This window comes from Pleurodeles waltl, chromosome 4_1, assembly GCF_031143425.1.
Source record: "Pleurodeles waltl isolate 20211129_DDA chromosome 4_1, aPleWal1.hap1.20221129, whole genome shotgun sequence".
In the NCBI taxonomy this organism is placed as follows: Eukaryota; Metazoa; Chordata; class Amphibia; order Caudata; family Salamandridae; genus Pleurodeles; species Pleurodeles waltl.
In genome coordinates, this window is record NC_090442.1 from 205,502,342 (window position 1) to 205,526,868 (window position 24,527).

Here is a 24,527-nt window from a genome sequence, read left to right on the forward strand (position 1 = left end):
TATGTCAAGTTACCACACACCTCCCTCTCTTACACAATACTTAACAATAAAAATAAATAAAAAATAACCTGAAATAAATGAATAAGTAACCTAGGTACATATAAACCTAAAGAACATGCATAAGTATCTTACATTACAGATCACTAAAAACCCTGAGTATTTTAACCCTTCACATAATCCCCCAAATACTTAGGTGATTGGGTAATCTGGAATTCCTTCTTACTCACTCATCCTTTCCTATTTGCAATGGCATCCTTTGTTTCTCTTTCCCCATCAATTACATTAAGATGGCTCTGTTTAAATTCCATACTCGAGGGTCAGCGGTTCTCACAGCTTTTTAAATAATTTGACTAGTTGAATGGGTTCCGAGAATTCCATGTTCCTCCCAGGGAACTTGATTTTAACCCAATTCCCCATCTGTACTTATACACATTTTACTCTTTTCCTCTCATCGTACCAAATTTTCCTTTTACTTCATTTCCTCGTTTTCCTTTCTTTCACGTTTCTCCATCTCTTCGACCTGACTATCATTATGATTCCTCAAACATTTCTCATTGACCCACGATGGTATCATCATACTTCATTGGTTTCCTTCTTTGTTTAATATTCTGATTGTTTCTTTTAACATCCTATTAAAACGTTCTACAAAACCATTTTCTTTAGTCTCTGTTCCACAAGTAAATGTCACTTCAGGCCATCGTGAAAACAAAGTAATAAGCACAATAACAAACATGCAACTATCATTGAAGTGTATAGTGCCCAAAATGTCGAGACCACTTCTTGCCATGGACTATCTGGAGGGTCTCATATCCCCATAGGTTGCAATCTGGGCTTCAAACTCATGTCACTTGTCATGCATTGAATGCACTCTTTTACTCCTCTTTCAGTTTCAATGTCCATTCCAGGCCACCAATATGGAAGCCTCAACTATTCCTTAGTCCTGGAAATTCTTTGGTTTCCCCCATGAGCTAATTTCACCAAACAATGTCTTATCAACACCGGAAGAATTAATCTGGTTCTTCTGTACAGCAGACCTTGACTTTCTGGCAGTTCCTTTCTTGCTTTCCAGAATTTTAAACAACCCAGTTCTTCACATGCCTTCCTGTTCCAACCTGTCCTTAACAAAGCGCATGCTTCTAGTATTATACAAAAAAACAGAGCAGCAGGCTATTTAGTCATGCACCTACCTCCTATCACCTAACATATCTTAAAGACTCAGCAACAATCAGCAAATTATTAGTGTGTGCACTCGTTCCAGCACCTGCTGCCAAGGTGCAATCCAAGAAGGAACCTTAAATAAATAATTTGCCAATGGTGCACCACCCAAAACATAAGTCAAAAAGCCCAATTCATAATATCAGTCCATTTTAAAACTTCTTTTTATTCTGCTTTCTCTTTTTAGAATAGGCACATTCATAACAGAAACATCCAACGCGTTTTGTCCATATAACATTACTTCTTCAGGGCCTTTGATTCAATTCCAATAAGTAAGTTATATCCAAGAAATATTCATTATTCGTAAGCAAGACATCAAAGATGTCCAGTATTGGAACCTTGTACATCGAGATGAGCTACGGAGCGGGGAGCTGCAGGGAGACGGTGTGCTCCGTCCTTGGCAGAGTAGAGGCTGAGGGAAGACAAGGGCCAGTACATACGCCCCCGCCCGCCAAGGTCAGAATGAGGGCCTGTATCTATACCTTTCTTCAGAAAAACTTTGTTCAATGGTTTATGATCAGTGCTCACTCTAAATTGGACTCCCCACAGAAATGTGTTCATCGTTCTGATAGCCAAGAATATCACCAGAGCCTCTCTCTGAATGACTGAGTACTCTAACTCTGGATCTTTAAGGCTTTGAAAAGCAAACATTATGGTCCTAGAATCATCTCCTTCACCCTGAACTAACACCGCACTCAAGTCTTTTGTGCTTGCATATATGACTAACGTAGACTTCTTAGTGGGATTTAAATTATGTAATTCCTGTGCTATTGCTAGTTCATTCTTTATTATCCTGAATTTATTTTCACACTCAGGGGGTCATTACAAGTTTGGTGGGCTGAATAGGCAGGTTGCTGCCAGTGCGGCGCCTTACCGCGGGCCCCATTACAAGCTCCCTGTTGGGCCAGCAGGCGTAAACAGTGTTTACACCCCCTAGACCAGCGGGAAACAGCCCACAACATTGATGCTGGCTCATAATTGAGCCAGCAGTAATGTTGCGGTGCGTAGGGTGCAATAGCACCCCTCGCACTTTTCACTGTCTGCAACTGCGCAACAAGGCTGTCTATGAGGGCCCCTGCACCCCATCTCCGCTAGCTTTTACATGACGGTTGAACCGCTATATACAAGCTGTCGGAGAGGGGGTTATATTACCCAGGGCGTCGCTGCATGCAACGCTGCCCTGGCGGATTAGGACCGCCAGCACCGTCAGTCTCTCCAGTGGAGGAAAACTGGCAGTGCTGGCGGTCCGACCGTCGCCCAACCGCCACAGTCATAATGTGGTGGTCTGACCACCACCAGAGTGGTAGGACCACCACTTTGGCAATCAGACCCCCACCGCGACCCTGGCAGTCTGAAGACCACCAGGGTTGTAATGGGGGGGCTCAGTGTCCCAACAGAATTCCACACCATTCTTAAGTAAACTCCTCATGTTGACATACTTTGCTGAAATTTTTTTAACAAATTTACAACAGTATTCTGCCATCCCCAAAAAATGTAATAACTCTTCTTTGTTTTGAGGAGAACTTAATTTACCAGTCTTGTTTTCGGTTTAATTCCCTCTCAAGAGATTTCATGCACTGAATATTTTATTTGACACTGTCTGAACTTACATTTTTGCTAATTTATAGTTAAATTAGCATCTTGTAATCTCTTCAATACTTGTCTTACTCTATAGTCATGCTCATTTAAATTAGAGCCACTGATAAGTATGTTGTCTTGATACACTCTAATTCCCTCGATTCCTTTTAGTATACATTTCATTGCGCTTTGAAAAGCTGATGCTGCGGACACCAACCCAAAGGCATCCTCTTGAGTCTGAATGTTCCAAACGGGCTTATGAAAGCAGTGATGTCTTTAGCACTGTCATCCAATAAAATTTGATGATATGACAATTTTACGTCCATGGTTGAAAACACACAGGCTCTATTCAAATATGTTAAAATGTCAGTGATATTAGGTATTGGATATCTGTCAACAACAACCCCTTTGCTCAATTCTCTCAAATCTATACATAATCTCACCTCTCCATTACTCTTTCTGGCTACTACAACTGGTGCTAGCCACTCCATCCCTTCTACCGCTTCAATTACATCCTCATCCATCAGTCTCTCTAATTCAGCTTTCATGTTTGTCCTCACAGCAAATGGTACATTATGTACCTCACTACACAGAGGACGTACTGCCTCCTTCAACTTGATGGAGTCATACCCATTAAGACATCCAAGTTCTGCTCTGAATACTGCAGGAAATTCTTTCATCATTTCTCTTGCAAAATCACTGCCTTCATTGTTCACCTGACCAATAACTTTCAAAATGATTGGTGAATAATTGTTGAGATCTAGGATCACACCAAGATCTTGTTGGTAAATCCAGCTTAAAATGCTGTCTCCCCACTCAGAAACATTGATTTTTCCTAATCCAAATTTCCCTCCATACTAAACTAATGTCATGAAAACCCCTTTAAGTTTGATAGGCTCTTCTCCATCAGCATAGGGTTTAATATCAGGTTTCAATAGTTTAATTCTCCCAGCAAGTTGTTTGTCAAACAATATTCTTGACACTAAAGTTATTTTTGCCCCAGAGTCAAACAAAACTTAAATTTTTTCACCTCTAACCAAGGTTTCATCAATGGGACCTGTTCTTCTCTTGTTGTCTACTTGTAGAATACTTTGACCTCACTCGAAATCAGAAATATTCTCTTCCACATTCACCGCTTTAACTTTTCCTTTTCCTTTACTCTTACTCCTTCACTCACTTTGAAAGTGATTCTTCTTGCCACAACTCCTACATACAACTCTTATTGCAGGGCAATCCTTAAAATACGCTAGAGGGGCCTTACTCCCACACCTGTAACACTTCTTTTGTTCTATATATTTGTTATTGCTTAGTCTTTTATCCATGTGTTCTTATTTTACCTTCACTACATTTACATTTGAAGCTTCTTTCTTAATAACATCCACACATTTCATTAAGTGTTCAATTTGTTTAGCTATTCCTAATACCTCATCTAAAGATGGATCATCACATTTCCTCTCTCACCTTCTCGATGTTACGACCCAACATAAATTTTTCTTAGATATGTTCCTCCACACCATCTTTAAACTTACAAGGTGATGCCAATTTTCTTAAATCCATGACATAACCTTCTACAGGCTCACTATTTATTTGTAACCTTTTGCCAAAATGGTACCTTTCAAGTACTGTGCTAATTTTCAGCAAAAAGTGATTATCAAGTTTTTTTACGCACATTTCAGATTTCATTTACATTTTCTGCTTCACTATCACTAAGTTCATGGAGATGATTGAACACTTCTTGACCCTCAGATCCTAGACAATGCAATAATAAAGCAGTATTACACTCAGCACGCTCAAAAATCTTTTTCCACTTAACCCATTTTATGTCTGGCTCGCCTGGCATAGGCAGGAAAGGGGGAGGGGAGGTAATATTCTGCATGATATGAAAAATGGCTTTCTATAAGCCCAAGTACATGACAACCAAATATTCGATGTAACTCTACATATATAATTTCATCAAAGTCTCCAACATTCATGCTGACATATCTTGGAAAATATTTGCTGTTACGTTATGTACGTGAACACTTCCAATATTCACAATTATCCCAGAAATATTGCAAAGACTCCACAGAGTTAATGCAAACAGGAAAATACGCTGAAGGCAGACACGCTTTACAGTTATCAGTTGCATGAAACCAAGGTGTGCCTATCGCCATTGATTACTGCATTCACTGACAAGATGTACTTGTTTAAGGTAGGCCTGCTCTTCAAATATAAAATACTATTCTTTAGAAATGGTGTGCCAGTTGCCACAGATTACCCCTTTGTTGCAGACAAGCTTTTTTGCTAAAGGCATGCCTGAATACCATATGGATAAGAAAGCACTGTTGATCTGACAACTGAGTTGTGGGCGTGCTTAAAATGTTATAGTGGCGTGTATGTCACTGTATCGATGTAATGCAATCACCTTAAAAGAAACACTATCCAAGATGGCCACACGAATGTGGCTTTACGGGATGATTCACAGTGAGTTGGCCACCTTCTGGATGCGTGCAGAGACTATGACGCACTCTCACATCCAATAACTTCCTGCACGAATGAATGCACAACTCGTGAAGTTGAATATGCAGCAAGGGGCAAGCGTCCAATGGAAATGCAGAGATGCCCCTTCCACGCACAGTAAGTTTCATGTGCATCAAGTTCAAACAATGCCGGAGGCAATGGCAGTAACGTATCCTCTTTATCCACAGGTTGCAAATTAGCAATACTGCTGAGCTTAACCAAACAGAGTACCAGTACCTAGTCCATTTCAGCACTATGGTTACTTTGGACCGTCACAACTATTTGATAATCATGCTGCTCAAGGCTCACTCATAGCTCTGATAGTAAAAGGTTTATATACATTTACACCCAAGGTTGTCATGCCTATTCCAATTAGATCACGCACGTAAATCCACAATCCAAATATATCTCTGGGTAACATAAAACCTATACCAATCAAAATGCCTATGCCAACGCTTAACTGTCACTGTCTCTCCAGAACAAAATTCACTTTGTGTTCCAATGCAATGTGATATAGAACATTCCTTTTACAACTCAATGTATGGCAAGTTATCACACTCATGCATACAGTTGTAAAAAATGCTTATGCAAGCAACTATTCCTCCTAGAGCTAGATCCTACTGGATGAAACTCCATTTGTTCTATTACAATTAAACAATATTAGATAAGAACTATTTCTAAAAAACATCAGCTCCCCAAGAGGTTTACTGCTGTAATGAACGTCCACACCAAACCCATTGTTTTGTGGTCATAATATTAGCTAATGGCATTATTGCTGAGCAGAGAGCATTCTAGATGTAAATTGAGAATCTTGATCCCAAACATTTGTTAAGAGCAGAACAGAGAGCTGGAGGGCTCAAAAGCATCACATGTGCCTAGAATGACTTTGCCAAGCCCATCACTATTCGGTAGCATCAATGACATGTTGAGAATAATACCATGACAAATCACAGAACGAGTACCACTGCCAAAAATCATTACAAGTTATGTGATTTTTAGTAACAGGGTCCCTCAAAGCAGGAACAGTGATACTTCATCCACAATACCTGGGATACATTTAAACCCCACCAAAGGCACTCATTTGGGATTGTACCTGGAGAATTAATCTTTGTATTAGTTTATTTATTTATGTTTGCTGTTGTGTCAATTTTCAATGTATAGGTTCATTAAAAGGCTCATCATGTGCATCTACCCTTCATCAGCATTTCTATGTACATACATTTTACTAGTGGCATTGACATTGCATACCAGCTAAGGACAGTTGTAAGGTGGGTGACAAACCAAGAGCAGCTACCACATCATAAGCTCCCAGGCCTGGCAGTGCATGGATGTACTTTCCGCCCATTGTCTCAAATATACTTCTGGATTTTGAGGGGGGTGTCAGTTATTGAGCCCATCATGCCAAACACAGCCTGTGTGCCAGACTCACGTTTTGGGGAACTGAGCAAAATGTATATGAAACATCAGTAGTTCCTTTTCCATTCAGCTAAAGTTACACATGAGCAGGATGGTGGGGCTTTCTGCACAATGCAAAGATGTTTATCCCTACATATCCTTATGGGGCTGTTTTATCAAATAACATTTTACGCTTCTTTGTGCCCATAGCATATATGATGGTTGGTGTTCTTAAATTGTCCAAAGTCCTTTTAAGGAAGTATAGGGTAATATGCTATCATTTGATTGTTTCTTCTCTGCTCCATGGGGGAAGGATGGCTCTACAAAAACAATTAGCTATGTTGTTTTGTTTTCAGCGATTCTTGTGTAATTATCTTTAGCTAAGTTGATGAGAAAATGAGAAACGACAGCTCTGTATGCAAGTTTAAGCTCTTCAAAAAAACCTCATGGCATTCTTTACAATGGAAGAATATAAAGTAGGTGAAGCAGAATTAAGTTATGATATATTCAAACTATGATTATTATTATTCTTGTCCCCAACAGAAGGCACGTCCTACATATATCTGATGGCATAGACAATATAGGAAACATACAGTGGAGGATGGCATTATGCCTCCTCCTGGTCTGGATGATCTGCTACTTCTGCATTTGGAAAGGAGTCAAATCCACTGGAAAGGTAGGACTTTAGCATATGTTTAATCTGAGTCATTGTGTTTGGTATACTAGTGGAAACCAATAAATCACAGACACTAGGACAGCAACATTTCACATTACTACAATACCAATGAAAATTGCATCATAGCTCACATGCGTAATTTTATACTGTTCAATTGACAAAAGAACTTTCAATTATTAAATTATCCCCCGGAAATTATTTTTGGACTGCTAACTCCAATAAAAATGCACATTTTGATGAAGCAGTTGTCTAGGAGAAGCCATCTTATAAGACTGGTAAGCTACTGAGATTATTAAGTAGGCTTCGTTACCAGCTGCCCATAGGTGTCTGTAACTATGCTATGGTACATGCAGTTACAACACCAGGAGGATAATGCGTGCAGTGTGCCTCAACATTTGGGCACTAATGGCAGCCGATGGTGTGGTTGGTTTCGATCAAACACAGCTTCTCCACACTATAGAGGAATAGACTGGTGCTAGATTGTTTCCTTTAGTTGCAGTCTCCACAGGTGCAACTGCACGGATAGTGAAACTCAATCATGGCAAGAACAGCTGTGCCATTGACTTGAATGTCACAGCATTTATGGTCTGTTGAACTATGCTCTGTTCCGGTGTTAAATATGACTGAGTGGCATCTTCTTTAATGTCCCATGAGTAGTGACAGTAAGTGAAGGAAATATTTTCAGAATGTCTCCTTGTAGTACAGCTTCTGCCTGATCACCAGGCAGGCCATTCTGGTTCACCAAATTAATTTTAAAAAAATGATTGATTGTATTGTTATGTTAAGTGTTGTATGGCTTGTATTGCTTAAAAACATTGGCTTGGTTTGTCTAAAATAACCTCAGGATGTCTATTGTAAGATTGTTGTATTCATTGATTGTTTACTGACAAGCGAAAGAGTGTGTACTGTGCACTCAATGATGTGTGCTTATGGCCTATTAAGGCACAGAGATTACCCATGCCAAACTCTTAGTATATGTTGAGTTTCACTATTGTGCTCTTTTTTTTGTATTCTAGGTTTATTATTCAAGAAAATAAACAATGGTGCAAAGTACTTTGGTGCAAAGTGTGACTTAATAAATTCCAATATGCCACCCTGTTAATTAATGGATTTTTAATAGTGGTCTCCAAGTCCTATGCATTACTCGCACAGAACGCAGGAAATCTGTTTTTAGTCTTGTTTAAAAGTGTTTACGAACACCAAAAAGAGTGCACCCTCTTTAGTGCAAGCTTAAAATTCATTTTCAATTGAGGAATAGTGTTTGTCAATGGACGTGTGTATTGTCTTCCTTCTATGTGTTAAGTGTTTTGAAACACAAAATTCCATATATCCTTGCGTTCTATATTTCAGGAATGTGTAATCATGATATACCAAAGGGCAGCCTTCAAAGAAATGTGTGCTGTGTGTGCTTTTTATATATTTTTACTTTAACTATAACTGCTTAATTTCTATGTTTTTGTATGAGTAAATTCAAAACCTAACTATAACGTCCCTGTAACCTTTGTTTTTTTCAGTGAATTTCTATGTATTTTTTTTAACCCACACATTAAAATTTGCGGCAGGTTGTGGTAAGGCAATCAGGGCCTTGCTTTTCCCAAGGATCCAAGGAGAATTTTTGGAGGATCCAAGGAGGATCCACAAATCCACAGATTGACTGAAAAAAGGAAAGAAATTGCCCATGAGGGACCCCTCCATATGTCCTATGAGATCAGGATACCTGTATCCTGACCCCTTATATGTTTTTAGACTGTTTTATTCCACCCCCCGGCAATGTGAGAAAAAAATGGCAGCCGCAACTTCTCTGTTAGGCTCTGGATCCGCGGGGATCAGAGAAGCATCAGAGGAGGATCCGCGTCCCTATATATACAAATTTGTTTTCCACATAATTATAAGAAAATCAGTGAACAGGATTACACCAAAACAATAGAGCACTCTTTCTTGACCAGGACCTACCTTCCTGCCAATTCTGGTGTAATTCCATCCAGTAGTTTTTGTGCTATCGCTGTTCAAAATGCCCATATAAAAATGAATGGGAAAAACGTGTTTTGGGACCCCCCCCTTTTTCTCTGCCCCCCCTCCCCCCCCAAAAAGAAACTTGGGAAAGTTTTGTGAAGATTCGTGTAGCAGTGCAAACGATATTGGCAAGTAAAAAAACACTTTTTATCTAGAAACTAGGTCTTCATTTTAACTACCTAGTGGCGACCGCCACTAGATGAAATACTTATATATATATATATATATATATATATATATATATATATATATATATATATATATACACACATTTAAAGTGACATTGTGCAAGTGTCCTTCCACTATTTCCAAATCAGCTAAAATGTTATGAAAAATTGGCTAATACTTGTCCCCCACTGCAATGAATTACATTTCGTGCAACTCTTTTAAAACATTAACAAAATTCACATTTATTGCACTTAAAGTATAATTAAAAATGAAAAACTAAACCTGCAAAGTACACTTTATTTAACACAGTACATTTGCTCAACCTTCCCATGCAGGTGTAATTACACAGGAACTTGATCCTCAGAGAAAGAACAACATTTTCTGTAAAGTATATAATTAAGGCCTATTCTTCTCAAATAGAAGCATTTGATCCTCTGATAAACTGTGTTGTCAGTCCATGTTTAACACCTAAGTTGCAGCCACGATTTCAAACCTCATGTTCATGAAGAAAGGGATAAATAAGAAGTCATGGGACCTAGTCCCCATTTTCTCCATTGAACAACCAGCAATAAATAACTAGCGCAGTCCCAGCATAACATGTCCCATGTTAATTCACCATCACGTGGATCATTTTTAATCTAATATAGACAATAAACAGTCAATGGCTAGTTTAACTTCAAGTCAAGGTTCCTTCCATGGCTCTGACTGCGAACTGACAATACTTAAACATGACACTCCAAGGGCTCTACATACGCAGGAATGCAATAGACAAGACAAAGGTGGTAATTCCAACCCTGGCGGTCCATGACCGCCGGGTTGGAGGACCGCGGGAGCACCGCCGACAGGCCGGCGGTGCTCCAATGGGCATTCCGACCGCGGCGGCAAAGCTGCGGTCGGACCGGCAACACTGGCGGTCACCCGCCAGTGTACCGCCGCCCATTGGAATCCTCCAAGGCGGCGCAGCTAGCTGCGCCGCCGAGGGGATTCCGACCCCCCCTACCGCCATCCAGTTCCCGGCGGTCCGCCCGCCGGGAACCGGATGGCGGTAGGGGGGGTTGCTGGGCCCCTGGGGGCCCCTGCAGTGCCCATGCCACTGGCATGGGCACTGCAGGGGCCCCCGTAAGAGGGCCCCTAAATGTATTTCACTGTCTGCTGCGCAGACAGTGAAATACGTGACGGGTGCAACTGCACCCGTCGCACAGCTTTCACTCCGCCGGCTCGATTCCGAGCCGGCTTCATCGTGGAAGCCTCTTTCCCGCTGGGCTGGCGGGCGGCCTGAAGGCGGCCGCCCGCCAGCCCAGCGGGAATGTCAGAATTACCGCCGCGGTCTTTCGACCGCGGAACGGTAACCTGACGGCGGGACTTTGGCGGGCGGCCTCCGCCGCCCGCCAAGGTCAGAATGAGGGCCAAAATCTCCAACAGTATCACGAGAGGCCCTCGAACTGCGAGGATAACAATTGCCCCTACTGCATAACTCATGTTATGTATACCCTAAATGGGCTGGCTAGATGGTATTCAAGGTTTACTAACTACAGGCTTGCCTCAGATAACCACAAGCCAACACTATCTGGACCCACAAATCCACATCAACCAGGGTCAATACTTGGACCCCTTAATAAGTCAGTGGTTATTGACCACGAAGTGTCAATCACCCTGGTGAGTCTATAGGTTACCCAAAGTGCTGGGTCACACTTTTGGACACCCTCCAGGCAACCTTCGCTGCTACAAACGTTCACTCTCTAAACTTGACCTACAGGTTAACTTGTTAAAGATCATGGCCATATTCATCTTGTGTATTGACACCAAACTGAAGGTCTAAACAATCTGATCTCCAAAGTGCAGTGAGATCCTGACGCCAAATTAATCAAATGTCACTGCACTCCAATACTGGAAAAGCTGAGCTAATTGCCTCAGTTTTTAAGCAGCTTATTTGAAGAAATGTTGAAAACCACTAAACAACTGAATACAATGGCTAGTACTATGGATATAATTACTACAAAGGACTATGGGGGTCATTCTGACTCCTGCCGCCAGAAGGCCGCCCGCCCGCCCAGCGGGAAACCCCCTTCCACGAGGATGCCGGCTCCGAATGGAGCCGGCGGAGTGGAAAGGGTGCGACGGGTGCAGTTTCACCCGTCGCGATTTTCAGTGTCTGCTATGCAGACACTGAAAATCTTTGTGGGGCCCTGTTAGGGGGTGCCGCCATGGGGCCCCACGACACCCATTCAAGGTAGCAAGGTTCTGGCGGTCAAAACCGCCAGAACCAGGCTGGCGGGAAGGGGGTCGGAATCCCCATGGCAGCGCTGCCATGGAGGATTCCTCAGGCCAGGGGAAAACCGGCCGGAAACCGCCGGTTTCCCTTTTCTGACCGCGGCTTTACCGCCGCGGTCAGAATTGGCCTGCATGCACCGCCAGCCTGTTGGCGGTGCATCCGCGGTCCCCGGCCCTGGCGGTCTATGACCGCCAGGGTCGGAATGACCCCCTATGTGGTTTTCGCCCACTCTAATACGAAACATGATATTCCTGCATAAAAGTACTTATATAAGAAAAAAAAAAAACTTAGGCGGAAGTAACCTCAAGCGGTGTAAGTGCAATCTCTGCTGGGGTTACAGGACAAAGTAAAATAGGTGCAATAGCCTCAAGAGACATTCATGCTCATGAAAATCACCCTCCAATAGATAACCGCGGGGCTACAGAGCAAACCAAAACAGGTGCAATAGCTACAGTCGACAACCAGGTCCAGGCATTTAAACCACCAGAGGCTACGCCACTAGGGGCAAAGGTGAATAACAAAACTCAAGAGACCATGAAGTCCTCAGGACAGATGACCAAGAGACAGCGTAAAACATTACACAAAAGAAGGATTCATGAATCTAAACCAGCTGCCTAGGCGGACAAGGTAACAAATAGAAGATTATTTCCGATCTTTACCAAACACTAGGCATGGAAGTTTGTGTTAGGCATGACTGGAGCAAACTCCCACTCCAATAAACCAGGTGGAAGAAGTAGTAGTAGTGTGCCTATTTCACTTTGTGCTATAACCACAGCAGGGATTGCTTTTATATCGCTCGAGAGTAAGTAGATTCTTTCGAATATAAGTACTTTTGTATAGGAAAACCATTATTCTTATTGGTTTTGGCAGAAAATATGGACTCATGAGTAGGGGTTGTGGCACTATTATCCTATCCACCCATTCAGGCAATTAGTACCCCTGATAGAACCGGTCCGGTCTTAACCCCAATTCACATTTGTTCATGGAACATTTCAGAAATCTTAGAAAGGCCACAAACTCAGCAGTCAAGTAGGACTTGAGGAAATTTCAAACCATCCTCCTCTAAAAGAACTGGGCAGAGTCTTGGAGCCCTTTCTGGGGAATATAATAAGCCTGCACTGAGATCAAGCCCTAAGACCTGGCCTAAAGGGGGTTCTTACAATATATATTTCAGTGCACCTCATAATAAAAGTTGAACAGTTAAATCATCCTGAGAATTGACTCCAACCTGTTAAAATTGAGAACTAGACATATGGGGCAAAGCAACTGCATACACTGCTCAATGTTTACATGAATCCAACCTTCAGGGAAAATAAGGCAGCAATCACAAAGTTGGAAACAAGCCCTAATAAATTGATGAGAGATTATCATGCATATTACACAATAATATTAGGGGGTTTCAACTCAGATTTGTTCAATCTTCAGAAGTAGGATGAAAACATAACAGTCCAAAATGCAGTTGTGAACATTCCAGACTGGGTAGCTTTCGCCTTAAAATGAAGACACGTGAGGCGCCAGATTGGTGTCCTTACTGACACAGAAGGTATGCAAATACTGAACTGGAGGTTCGCTGGGGACAAACCCCTTGCCAGCTGTCTCAAAAGACCACTAGTACAGTTGAGTATTTAGCTATTACTTTCCCTCATTTCAGCTACATCTGTGACTTCAGATAGAAGGGCATGAAGAGAGTGATCATTACCCACAGAAAATAACTTTGAATCTCAATCCACATGTGCAATCAGCAGCCAACATCTTAATACCAAATACAAATACAGTCAGTCTGAAGAGGTTAAAATTCCAAGCAAAGATTCAGAATGTAATTTTAAATAATGGTACAAACCTGCCGGATGATTATTAACTTACTGTGTACAACACAATTCCCGATTGGGAGCAATACTGCGAGGAGACGTAAGCAAAACATGGCATTAATAAGATCCACTCGCATCTTGTAGCAGCTAAGGGAAAAAAATCCACCATGGATGTCAAAACAGTTTAACTTACTAGAAAAAGCACTAGCCCATGAATGCTACCGTTTAAAAATATAATCATAATAAGGTACAATGAGAAAGGGTGAGGACTGTGCGCTGAGATTATAAGAGGGCTGTCTGAAAGGCTAAAAAAAGGCACACCGATAAGTTATAGGTAAAGATGTTCCTCAATTGTGAAGCTAGAAAAACCAAAGCCTTCTGAAAAATGATTACTGAAGACAACAAGGATACTACAACTGTGTACAACGCTAACATAGGCGAGGAGTCTTGGGTTCACTATTTGAGGCAACATTATTCCATTGTACACATACTTTGGGTGTAAGCTTATAAACCACCTGCCAGATGCTAAAATATTGTCAACACACCAACCAGGCCCTTAAGAACAAGCAGAAGTAATGATGATCGGGACGAAGTAAAAACTAAAGGTACATATACTTTTAACAGCATAAAGTGCCCGTTGGATGCAAGTGTGTCACAAAATACACCCCCTTTAAAACATCATAAGGAAGAGTAGAGCAGATGGTGCTGCTAGTCCAAATGTCCTACCTTCAGCCCTTTATAAATCTAATATAGAGCTTTGGGCAAAAAACTTTACATCTTGTATAGTGCAGTGACTCTGCAACAGGTTGTCCCTGACTCATGGCATGTCTCAATAAGCCACCTAATCTTAAAAAAAAGTACAGGAGAAACCCAGCCAACTACCAGCGAATCACCATAGTTCATGTTGAATCCAAGCGTTCCGCCAGTTTAGTATTACAAAACCTCTCAGCTTAGGCACTCATTCTGGATCTTATCCCTGGGAATCAAACAGTATTTTGCGCGGGGCAGGGCACCTTATCTAATCTAGCCGTCCCTGCAATCTGGATGGAAAACATCCTCAGTACAACATCTATGCTTTATGCCTGTTTCTTAAATTTCAAGGCTGTAATTGATAGGGTTCCCTCAGACCTACCCTTGCAGAAAACAATAAACGCTGGGCTCCGCCCCAACAAACATGTTGAGAGCCATTCAATACTGTACAATGAAATATGGCTCAACATGAAGGTCAGAGTTAGAACTAGGCTCCCCCAGAAAATCTAGACCACAGTGGGATTGAAGCAGAGGTGCTTTCTCATCCCTCTGCAGGTTATTATTTATATTTCAAGGTTTCCCAGAGATTTAGAGGTACCAAACGCTCACCCTCCAAAACATGAGAGTCGCCCTTTGCCCATATATTTTATGTCAATGACCTGCTTTTAATGAGCTAAATCCATGTGTTGCTGCAGTGGCTTTTAGACAGTCTTTAGACAGAACAAACTTGAAATGAACCCCAAGAATTCCAATGTTGTGAAATTCAGTAAAAACTAAAAACACCTGGCTCATGGAAAATCAATGGACTCTGACCTATACGTGCTCATAATACAAACATCTTGGGATGGCCTTCGATTCCAAGAGTAATTTTGTCACTCATATGGAAGCTATGAAATCCAAAGCTGCATCCCTGACTTCAGGCTGAAAAACTCTCTCCAGATCGTTGCACAGTTCCGTATTAGGGCCCCTAGAGAAGACCATGGTTGCACAAGTTCTACAAACCATCACGTACGACTGTGAGATCATAGCGGCCAAGGTGGCCAAGCTGCTAGATCTATTGAAGGCCAAAACCTATTGCCCTGCTTAAGTTATTAAGCTACATTTCTCAGGCCCAATTGCACTTGGAGCTTGAGCTGACGAAACAAAGTTGAGCAATAATATGTTAATTTCTTAAGAATGTGTTACAGATTCTGGCTGGCAGAAGAGAACTAACTTGCCTCATGCCTCTGGTATAAATAAACAAGCAGTATTAAATATACATATTTTGACACTTACTTGAAGAAGCATTTCAGTTGCTACTAGCTATTAATTTTTGAAACATTTAAGTATTTCCCAGTGAGTTAAAAAAAAAAAAAAATCAATAGTATTATTAAATCCCTTACTTTGCAAGATGCTATAGTGACCCTGACGAAGGGGGACCCTTCCTGCTTAGTTATTAATACCCTTTGACCTTAAAACTCCAGCGGTATTCATATCAAGCAAAGCTTACTTTCATGCAGCTATTGCTAGGTGTTCAACACACACTGTAAATTGTGCCTCCTTGGCTAAGGCAACACAAAAGGATGATGGACAGAATGCTGAAACTTTTCAGACACTCACCCCAGTCACAGATCTGAGTTTACCCATCCTTTTTATGCTCACAATGGAACCCCAGTTTGGAATCAGCCATATGCAAATCAGTCTTGACCTCGTTCCCCATGGGAATAGTCCAGGCCGAACTGCCAAGCCTGGTCCTCCTTGGACCAGAAGAAGCATCCTGGGACTAGTTTCTGTGTATCACCCCTCATCAGCCAGGCTAGCTTGAATCGAGTGGTACAGTGATCAAGGGATCCACTTCTGGGCATATCCTGGCCACTTACAGCGACATTAGCAACACAAAAGATGATGGATGGAGTTCTGAAACTTTTCAAACACTCACCCATCGTTATTTTACTCACCATGCCACCCCAGTTTGGACCCAGCCATGCACAGTTTTTTAAATAATTAATTTTACAACAAATGCTACAGAGATATTATCAATGATAGTATAAAAGATGTCATGAGTTCTTTAATATCTGAGGTAATTAGCAGTGCATGGCAAGGGTGCAAGTTATAGTTACCTTGGGGCACGAGTTATAGTTACTTGAAATAACTCTAACTATAACTGCTGAATTTCTAAGGTTTTGTATGAGTAAAATCAGGACCTAAGTATAACATCCCTGTAACCTTTGGGTTTTTAAGTGGATTTCTGGGGTGTTTTAAATTCTATTTCCTAACTTTAACAGTTGGATCCGTGGAGTATCCATGTGCCCAGATACCTATATTTTTTTTTAATTCTATTATCTCCAAAACTACTGAAGGGAGTTACACCAAATCACAAAAAGCATGCTTACTGGACCGAGATCTGCTATACCTAGTGTACTTTCTTACAGCGGTTTGGGCTGTAGTTGTGTTAAAAAATTTGAAAGGTCCCATTGACATAGAATGGGTAAAAAGAGTTTTGCCATCTCCTCTTTTTCTCAACCTGTGCTTGACAGATCATCCTAAAACTTTCAAGGCAGCAGCTGAACTGACCAAACTATAATTTGGGAAAATGTGTTGAAGATTCACCAAACGCTCCATCTTTGGTATAAATGGTCCTAACTATAACTACCTACTGGTGACCGCAGCTATATAGATATATATATGAGCAACACTTTCCACAACAAAGAAGTACACCTAACGCCTTAACTTGCAAAATCAAAAAACCCATTTATTCAGTATGTTCATGCTGCTACAATTAAGTTCTGACGCATTGATCTTAGGTAGGCAATTCATCTGTTTTTAAAGGTGACCTCATGTTGTTCATAAACCAGTAACAGACCACAAAGATATGACGTAGTCAGCATGTATAAGGTCAACAGAGGGCCCACAGAAATATTGTATATATCGTTTCATACCACAGCTGCAGTGTTCCTTAAAGTTAATTTTTCCATTTCCAGAAAGCACCACAGTTGTTCCTTTATCCTTATCTGATTCAATGTGTTGAGAGATAGCACTGCTGTTTATTAGCCATCAAGTCTCAATTCACATATCTCCTTATAGCACTATTTGATGCTAACAACTAGTAAACGGGAAGGCACATCTCTCCACTCACATCCCTTACCAAATTCCTCTCTTAGTAACAGTTGGATAAAGTTTGTACCTTTTGATATCTTTTGCTGGAGGCGGGTGGGTGACGCTCCCATTAAGAATTCCAAACAACATTTTTTCCGCATTTAGGAGCTTTTAACCCTCTCAAGGCGGCCTCGGTGTTGCTGAACATGCCAATAACACTTCTCACAACAAAGAAGTACACCGAACGCCTTAACTTGCAGCATCAAAAAGCACTTTATTCAAAATGTTCCTGCTGCGACAATTGGCTTAAACTCCTGACACGTTTCGGCACATGTAGTCAGCTTTGATCACAGGTAGGCAGTTCATCTGTTTTTAAAAGGTGACCACATGTTGTTCATTAACCAAAACCAGACCACACAGATATGACGTAGTCTGAACGTATAAGGTCAACAGAGTGTGCATTGAAATCATGTATATATCATTTCATACCACAGCTGCAGTGTCCTTTAAACATCATTCCTCCATTTCTAAAAAGTGCAGCAGTTGTCCTTTTATCTTCATCCGATTCAATGTATTGAGAGCTAGCACTGCTGTTTAATAGCCATCAAGCCACAATTCACATATCTCCTTATAGTGCTATTTGGTGCCAACAAGCATTGAATGGGAATCCACATCGCTCCAATTCACGTCCCTTGCCCTCTTCCTCTTTTAGGAATGGTTGAATGAAATACATACCATCTTCTATCTTTTGCTGGAGGCGGGTGGGTCATGCTCACATTAAGAATTCTGATTATCTTTATCTGGTTCAATGCATTGAGAGATAGCACAGCTGTTTATTAGCCATCAAGTCACAATTCACATATCTTCTTATAGTGCTATTTGATGCTAATAAACAATAAACGGTGCTTGTTGGAAATGGGAGAATGATGTTTCAAGGACACTGTAGGGTCCTAGGCAATAGGCGTCTTGGAAGGCTTCACCACTACCCCTGTTTAATTGTATATGACCTCAGTGGATGGCGTGATATGTGCAGTAACAACATAAAGTTTTAAACTCTGAAAATCACAGAAATTCACTAGTTATAGTTATAGTCATCTTTAGTAGCTATGACTTGTGCCCTAAGGTAAATGTAACTTACGCCTTTTTCATGCCAAGCTAACTACCCCACACTCTCATGACATCTTCTATGACCTAATTGATAGCATCCCTGCAACATTTGCAGGTAAATTATTGATGAAAACTGTGCATGGTGGGGGCGCCAAATGGATTATCTCCCCTCCGTCCTATGCTGTCTCTCCTTTGAAACAAGGATTTTCATGAAGCACAGAGGAGTGGAGAAATATTGTTTATGCAGCAGCTACTCTGTACTTGGCGAGCACCCAGAAGTGAGGTGGAACAATGTCTTTTTGCATTAAGAATTAACCATGCCTTCAGGGAGTAAAAGTCAGCATCTCTACCCAAAGGCAAAGCTAGATAAACCGATAGTGGTAAGGGAACAGCAGCAGAATTGTGCCTTGGATCAGGGACTGGTTGAGTATTCTGTGTTCCACCTGATGTCTCTGAGGGGACAAGGTGTGGGGGCATACTCTTGCCATCACGCTTAGGTGCAGTCTTCCATGCCGCAATGCTTTAATCAGCATTCACTAGTGGTTATAGACTATTTTGATTTTGTTTCTACAGGCATACATCTGGATCACTGGCTCCAGCTATGAAGGGACAGATCTAAAAATCATAGTTATGCCTTTGATAATAACTAGCATGCTCTCTTGCGAACTATTAGAAGTGGGTCAGATTACTACCAGATTGCTATCGATTAATATACTTATTTCCATCACCAAAGAAATAAATAACAAGAAGTCAGAAGTAACATAAATACTAGTTATGCATGTGCAAATTGAGTCCTGAAGCTATGACATAGAGGATTAAAGGGGGCTCAGAGAGCTAGTGAGATTTTCAATGACAGACCTGATGTTTGTCTGAGTGCTTTCTCCTGCCTTCTGTCTCGTTTTCACTGCTTTCTCCCTCCTTTCCCTTTCTTTTTCTGAGTATTTTCTCCTGCCTTTTGTCTCGTTTTCACTGTTCTCTACCTCCTTCCCCTCCATTTTTCTAAGTGATTTCTCCAGCTTTCTGCCTCGTTTTCATTGCTTTCTCCCTCTTTGCCCCCATTTTTCTGAGTGCTTTCTCCTGCTTTTGGCCTTCTTTCCACAGATTTCTTCCTTCTTTTCCTCCGTTTTTCTGAGTGCTTTCTCCTGTTCTCTGCTTCCTTTCCCTCTTTGTTTATTCCTTTTTTCTCAATTCCCCCTACTACCTTCTATGGCCCCTCCTTCCTCCTAGGACCTACCTAATGGAGACCGCAGCTTGGCTACGCACAGTGGGTGTGTGGCTGGCACACTGAAGGCGCACCAAAGGCAAGCCCACCTGTGGCCGTCTGTGCCTGGACGGCACCCAGTGCCAGGACCTCTGGCTCTTCCACCCCTGCTGACCTCCGAGCCCTGGTCCCCGTAATCACTAACAACCACTGCTGCTGCTCAGTCCTGTGTACCACCAGAGGCTCGTTCTCCTGCTGATACTGCCACCTGTGAGAGATGGCCTCTTTTTGACATGGTTATCCTCCCACTTTTTGCCTGATGTTGATGTGTCCTAGAAATTGTAGTGCCCAGGGCCCCTGCTAACCAGGTTCCCTGGGCCAGAGCTCTTTCCCTAAAACGTTTGTGATGCATTGGGACAATTGGATACATACACCCTTAACTACTACTATAAGTGCCTAGTAAGTGTGTACCTATGTGCCCAGGGCATGGGATACTATGTGTAGGCCCCTGAGGGCAGAAGCACTGATTGTGCCACACTCCTGGGCCATGCATCCAGATGCACCCTGCACTGCCATTGCAAACCTAAAATACAAACTTGACATGGCACACTGCCTGTGTGCCTGTCCACCATACACTGCATGTACTATGGGTAAGCCACCCCTCTGGAAGGCCTTACAGCTCTAAGCCTGGATGCTTCATATTGTATGTCAGGTCATCGCTGCATGAGCAATATGTCCCCACTGTGTCCTTACCAAAACCTGGGACATGATGAGTGAACAGAACAGCCATTTTAACACATGTACTAGACACTGGTCAACACGAGATTCCCAGCTACATGATGGCCACTCTGAACCCTGAGTTGTTTGGTATCAATCAACTCAGAATGATAAATCCAAACTGGTGCCAGTCTTGGATTTATCCCTAAATGTACCCAAGGGCAACCCTAGAGATGCCCTCTGCAAAAGCTAACGATCCTGGCATGGTTGCTGACTGGTCCTATCAAGCTGCTACCTCCAGACAGCCATTATACAAACCTTGGGGGAAAACCCGTTTTGTAAGACATTGCCCTTCCTGGGTGGAGGAGCTAACACCCCCTCCCTCTGGAATGTGCACTGTCTTGGCGTTGAGCTTCAAAAGGCTTACCACCCTTTAAACTCAATCCACAAGCCTGCTGCAAACCCCCACTTTTGGCAGGAGCAAAGATGGGAAACCTTATAAAGGGTAGGAGGAGTGGCCTCACCTGGAATGCAGCAACCCTAAGGTGTTGCCTGCAAGTTGGACCCCCTTTTTTATTTTTCTCCATCTTGAATGGAGGGAAAGTAGCCAATTAGGTTTAGGGCAGTGACCCTTCCCACAGGAAGTGGTCACTATATTGCGTGTAGCCACCCAAAGGAAAGTGTCCCATTGAACAATACCAGGTTCCCCCTAAAATGCCCACTAAATTCAGTATTTAGTGGGCTCCCCTAGACCAAGATTTTAGATTGAAAAGGACAAAGAAGACCAGCACCAAAGAAGATCCAAAGCAAGAGAACTGTGGCCCTGCTGTATCAAGAAAAGGTGCCAAACCCTGCCTGCTGCACCCAGGACCCGACAATCGCTGTTGCGGAGGAGCTGGACACTGGACTGACCTCCAGAAGCCCAGAGGACCTCCCAGCTTCACCAATCACCCAAGATCTCCCTTCTGAGTGGAGGTACCACTCTGCAACAGACACAGAACCAACAAGCCAGTGAGGGTCACTTCACTACCCAAACCAGAAACTGAAGCCAGACCCGACGGCACACCGCCAGCCGCCAGGACAAACCCTGCAAGTGTGCTAAGTTTGGTGGCACTGCACCTTCTGGTGGCTGGACTGCACTAATACTCTGGGTACTGGTCAGGTGACATCAGACAATCAGAAAACCAGCTCCCCCAGAGCTGAAAAAGGATCAGGAGGAAGCCCCAGATGAGGGACTTCAGGAGCAGCCTGGACCTCCCATCAGAGTTCCCCTGTTATCCTGTCAGCAGCTCTCCAAAAGACTTACCTCCAGCTCCAGGGGTCTCGGTTGCGCACAGCTCCTGTATCAACAACTTTTCCTGCACCCGGTCTCCCAGTGTCCCGCAACGAGGAACCAACTGTGCGCCCATGGTCCTACATGCCTTGCAACCTCAACACTACAAGGGGACCCCAAGGCACCACCTTTAAAATTGCAAGAACCATCCTTTTCCAAGTGGTCCCCCTGAGTGGCCCTGTGCCTGCTCCTAGAGACTTTACAATGCTGCTGCCACTGGAACCGGGAGCCATCCGAGCCCCTCCAGCTGGCACAGTGTGCCCACCGACGACCTTAACCAACCTGCAAAAGCGTAACCTTTATAACATAAATGTATGATTTTATATGCATTTTTAAAGTGACTGCCTATTGATTCCTATGGTGTGTAATTACACTCCGAAAGACTGCATTTAAATTCATAATTTACTAAGTAGTTAACTATTTTTTTCAATTGGTCTTGAGTTATTCCTTCGAATGTGTGAGATGCATGATTGATACTGTGAGTACAACAAATGCTTTGTACCTCTCCAAGAGTAGCCTAACTGCTCAACCAAGCCACCTCACAAATTAGGGCATTAGGTGATCTAGTATTTGCCTTTGGAAACCAACGTGTGGTTGCCTGGACCCCTAAAAAAGTGTACCTAGTTTTGTACACTACATAGAGGGCCAGCCACCTATTCCACCTCACCGAAGCACCGGAGCAACCAAAGCACCTGAACAGTGCTTAATTTGAGCCGGGGGTTTCCGGTTCAGGGCACTAGCACATATTTTTGAGGGCCGGCACTTATTTTTCTGCCTCATGCATTTACTACGAGCAAAAGACACATATGGGAAAGATAGAGAAAGAGCAAAATGAAAAAGTGTCACAAAGGGAGAAGGAAGGATGCTGCATGAGTGAGCTGAATGAACAGGCAGTGGCTGTAAATGGATTAAAGAGGCCCGAGATGGCTTCAGGATTACACTGCCTCAGTATTTCCTTGAACATTTAATTGCAGCAGCCACATGTTTCAGATGAGAGCTTTGGGCACCGGCACAATTTTATTTACAACTAAGCACTGCACCGGACTCATTGACCAAGACCACCATGACACAACTCACGTGCCTCCCCCTCAACGCACGTTCACTACAGAAACATGCCACCAAGGTCTGGGACATGATCTCCCTCACCCCAGATGTTATCTTTCTCTCCCGCCTCTGCACCAGACATGGCCACGACCATCCCCGAAGGGTACAAGATAACACATCAGGACCCAACCAACAACCACAAAGGCAAAATCATCTACAGGAACATCATCTGCTGCTGGCATCCCCTGATGACCTTGGACCAGTAATGGAACACCTCAACTTTCAACTCCACAGAGAAGGAAAAAGCACCATCAGAGGTACCATTTCCTCCAGACCACCAGGACCATGCCCCGGCTTCTGCAAGACCATCCCAGAACTCATTGCCCTGCAAGCAATCCACTCCAAGCACTACTTATTCCTAGAAGACCTCAACTTCCACTTTGACGACCCCAGTGATGCTAACTCCACTGACCTCCTAAAAAGCTTGAGCAACATTGGTCTCAAGCAGCTCATCACTGACTCTACCCAAAATGCAGGACACATGCTCGCCTTCATCTTCACCTACAGTGAACGAATCAGGTACATCCACACCAAACTACTCACCTGGTCCAACCATCACAGCATACATTTCACCATTGACAGCCCCACATATCTCAGCATCGTGCCCCCAAGATTCACACAAATAAATTGGAAAAAGGTATCAGCAGACCTGTGGAATGACAATCTCCACTCCCACCTCCCAGACTCTACACATGACCATGAATAAGCAGCAAAGAGCTTCTCCCAGTGGATCACAGAATACATCATCTGCCCCACTAAGGCAGCCAACGTCAAAGAACAAAGTAAAAGAGCAAGCTGGTTCACCGAGGATTGCACTCCTCCAAATGCAATTGCCAACAACTTGAAAGGAAGTGGAGCATCAGCAAAAAAACAGGAGGCTACACCGCCTTCAGGACCGCCCTCAACCAGTACCACTGCCTCCTGAAAGAAACTAAGAAGACCACACTAGCAGACTACATCAAAGCTCACACAAGTCACAGAACAGAACTCTTTACGATGGTGAAGGAGTTTACCAATCCCGCAGCCACCGAGAACAACATCACTCTCTCCCAGGAACTGTGCAACAACCTTGCAGACATCTTCCATGTGAAGATCTTGGCTATCTATGAAAACTTTGCACTCCAACCCTCCGCCGCAGACAGCATCAACCAGCTCATATGCACAAACACAAATTCCTAACATCTTCTCACCCACTAGGAACTCCTCACCACTATTTCATCATGAAATCCGTACACCTGGGAGAATCCACTGACCTTTGTCCACACCACGTCTTCAATCACGGAAGCAAGACAATTGGTGGCTCGCTCAAGAAGGTCCTGAATAACTGCATCACTGCTGTCTCCTTCCCGGCAGTCTGGAATCACGCTGAAGTGAGGCCCCTCCTGAAAAAAACATCCACCGACCCAGCCTAATTGAAGAACTACTGGCCCATCTCTCTGCTCCCTTATCCAGCAAAAGTAAGTCCTTGAGAAAGTGATCAACAAGCAACTCACCATTCACCTAGAAGACCACAACCTCCTGGACCTCTCCAAATCTGAATTGTGAGTTAACCACAGAACGGAAAGCCCTGATTGCAATCACAGATGACATTAGAGCCCTTCTGGACAATGGGGAAA

General features: G+C 42.9%; 1 protein-coding gene across 1 annotated transcript in view; it reads left to right on the top strand.

Moving 5' to 3' along the window:
• LOC138287579 (sodium- and chloride-dependent GABA transporter 2-like) overlaps positions 1 to 24,527 on the top strand; it is a 641,212-nt gene that overhangs the window by 344,347 nt on the left and 272,338 nt on the right. Inside the window, 1 exon segment of the mRNA XM_069228137.1 lies at positions 7,231 to 7,363. Coding sequence (XP_069084238.1) covers positions 7,231 to 7,363 — 133 coding nt within the window.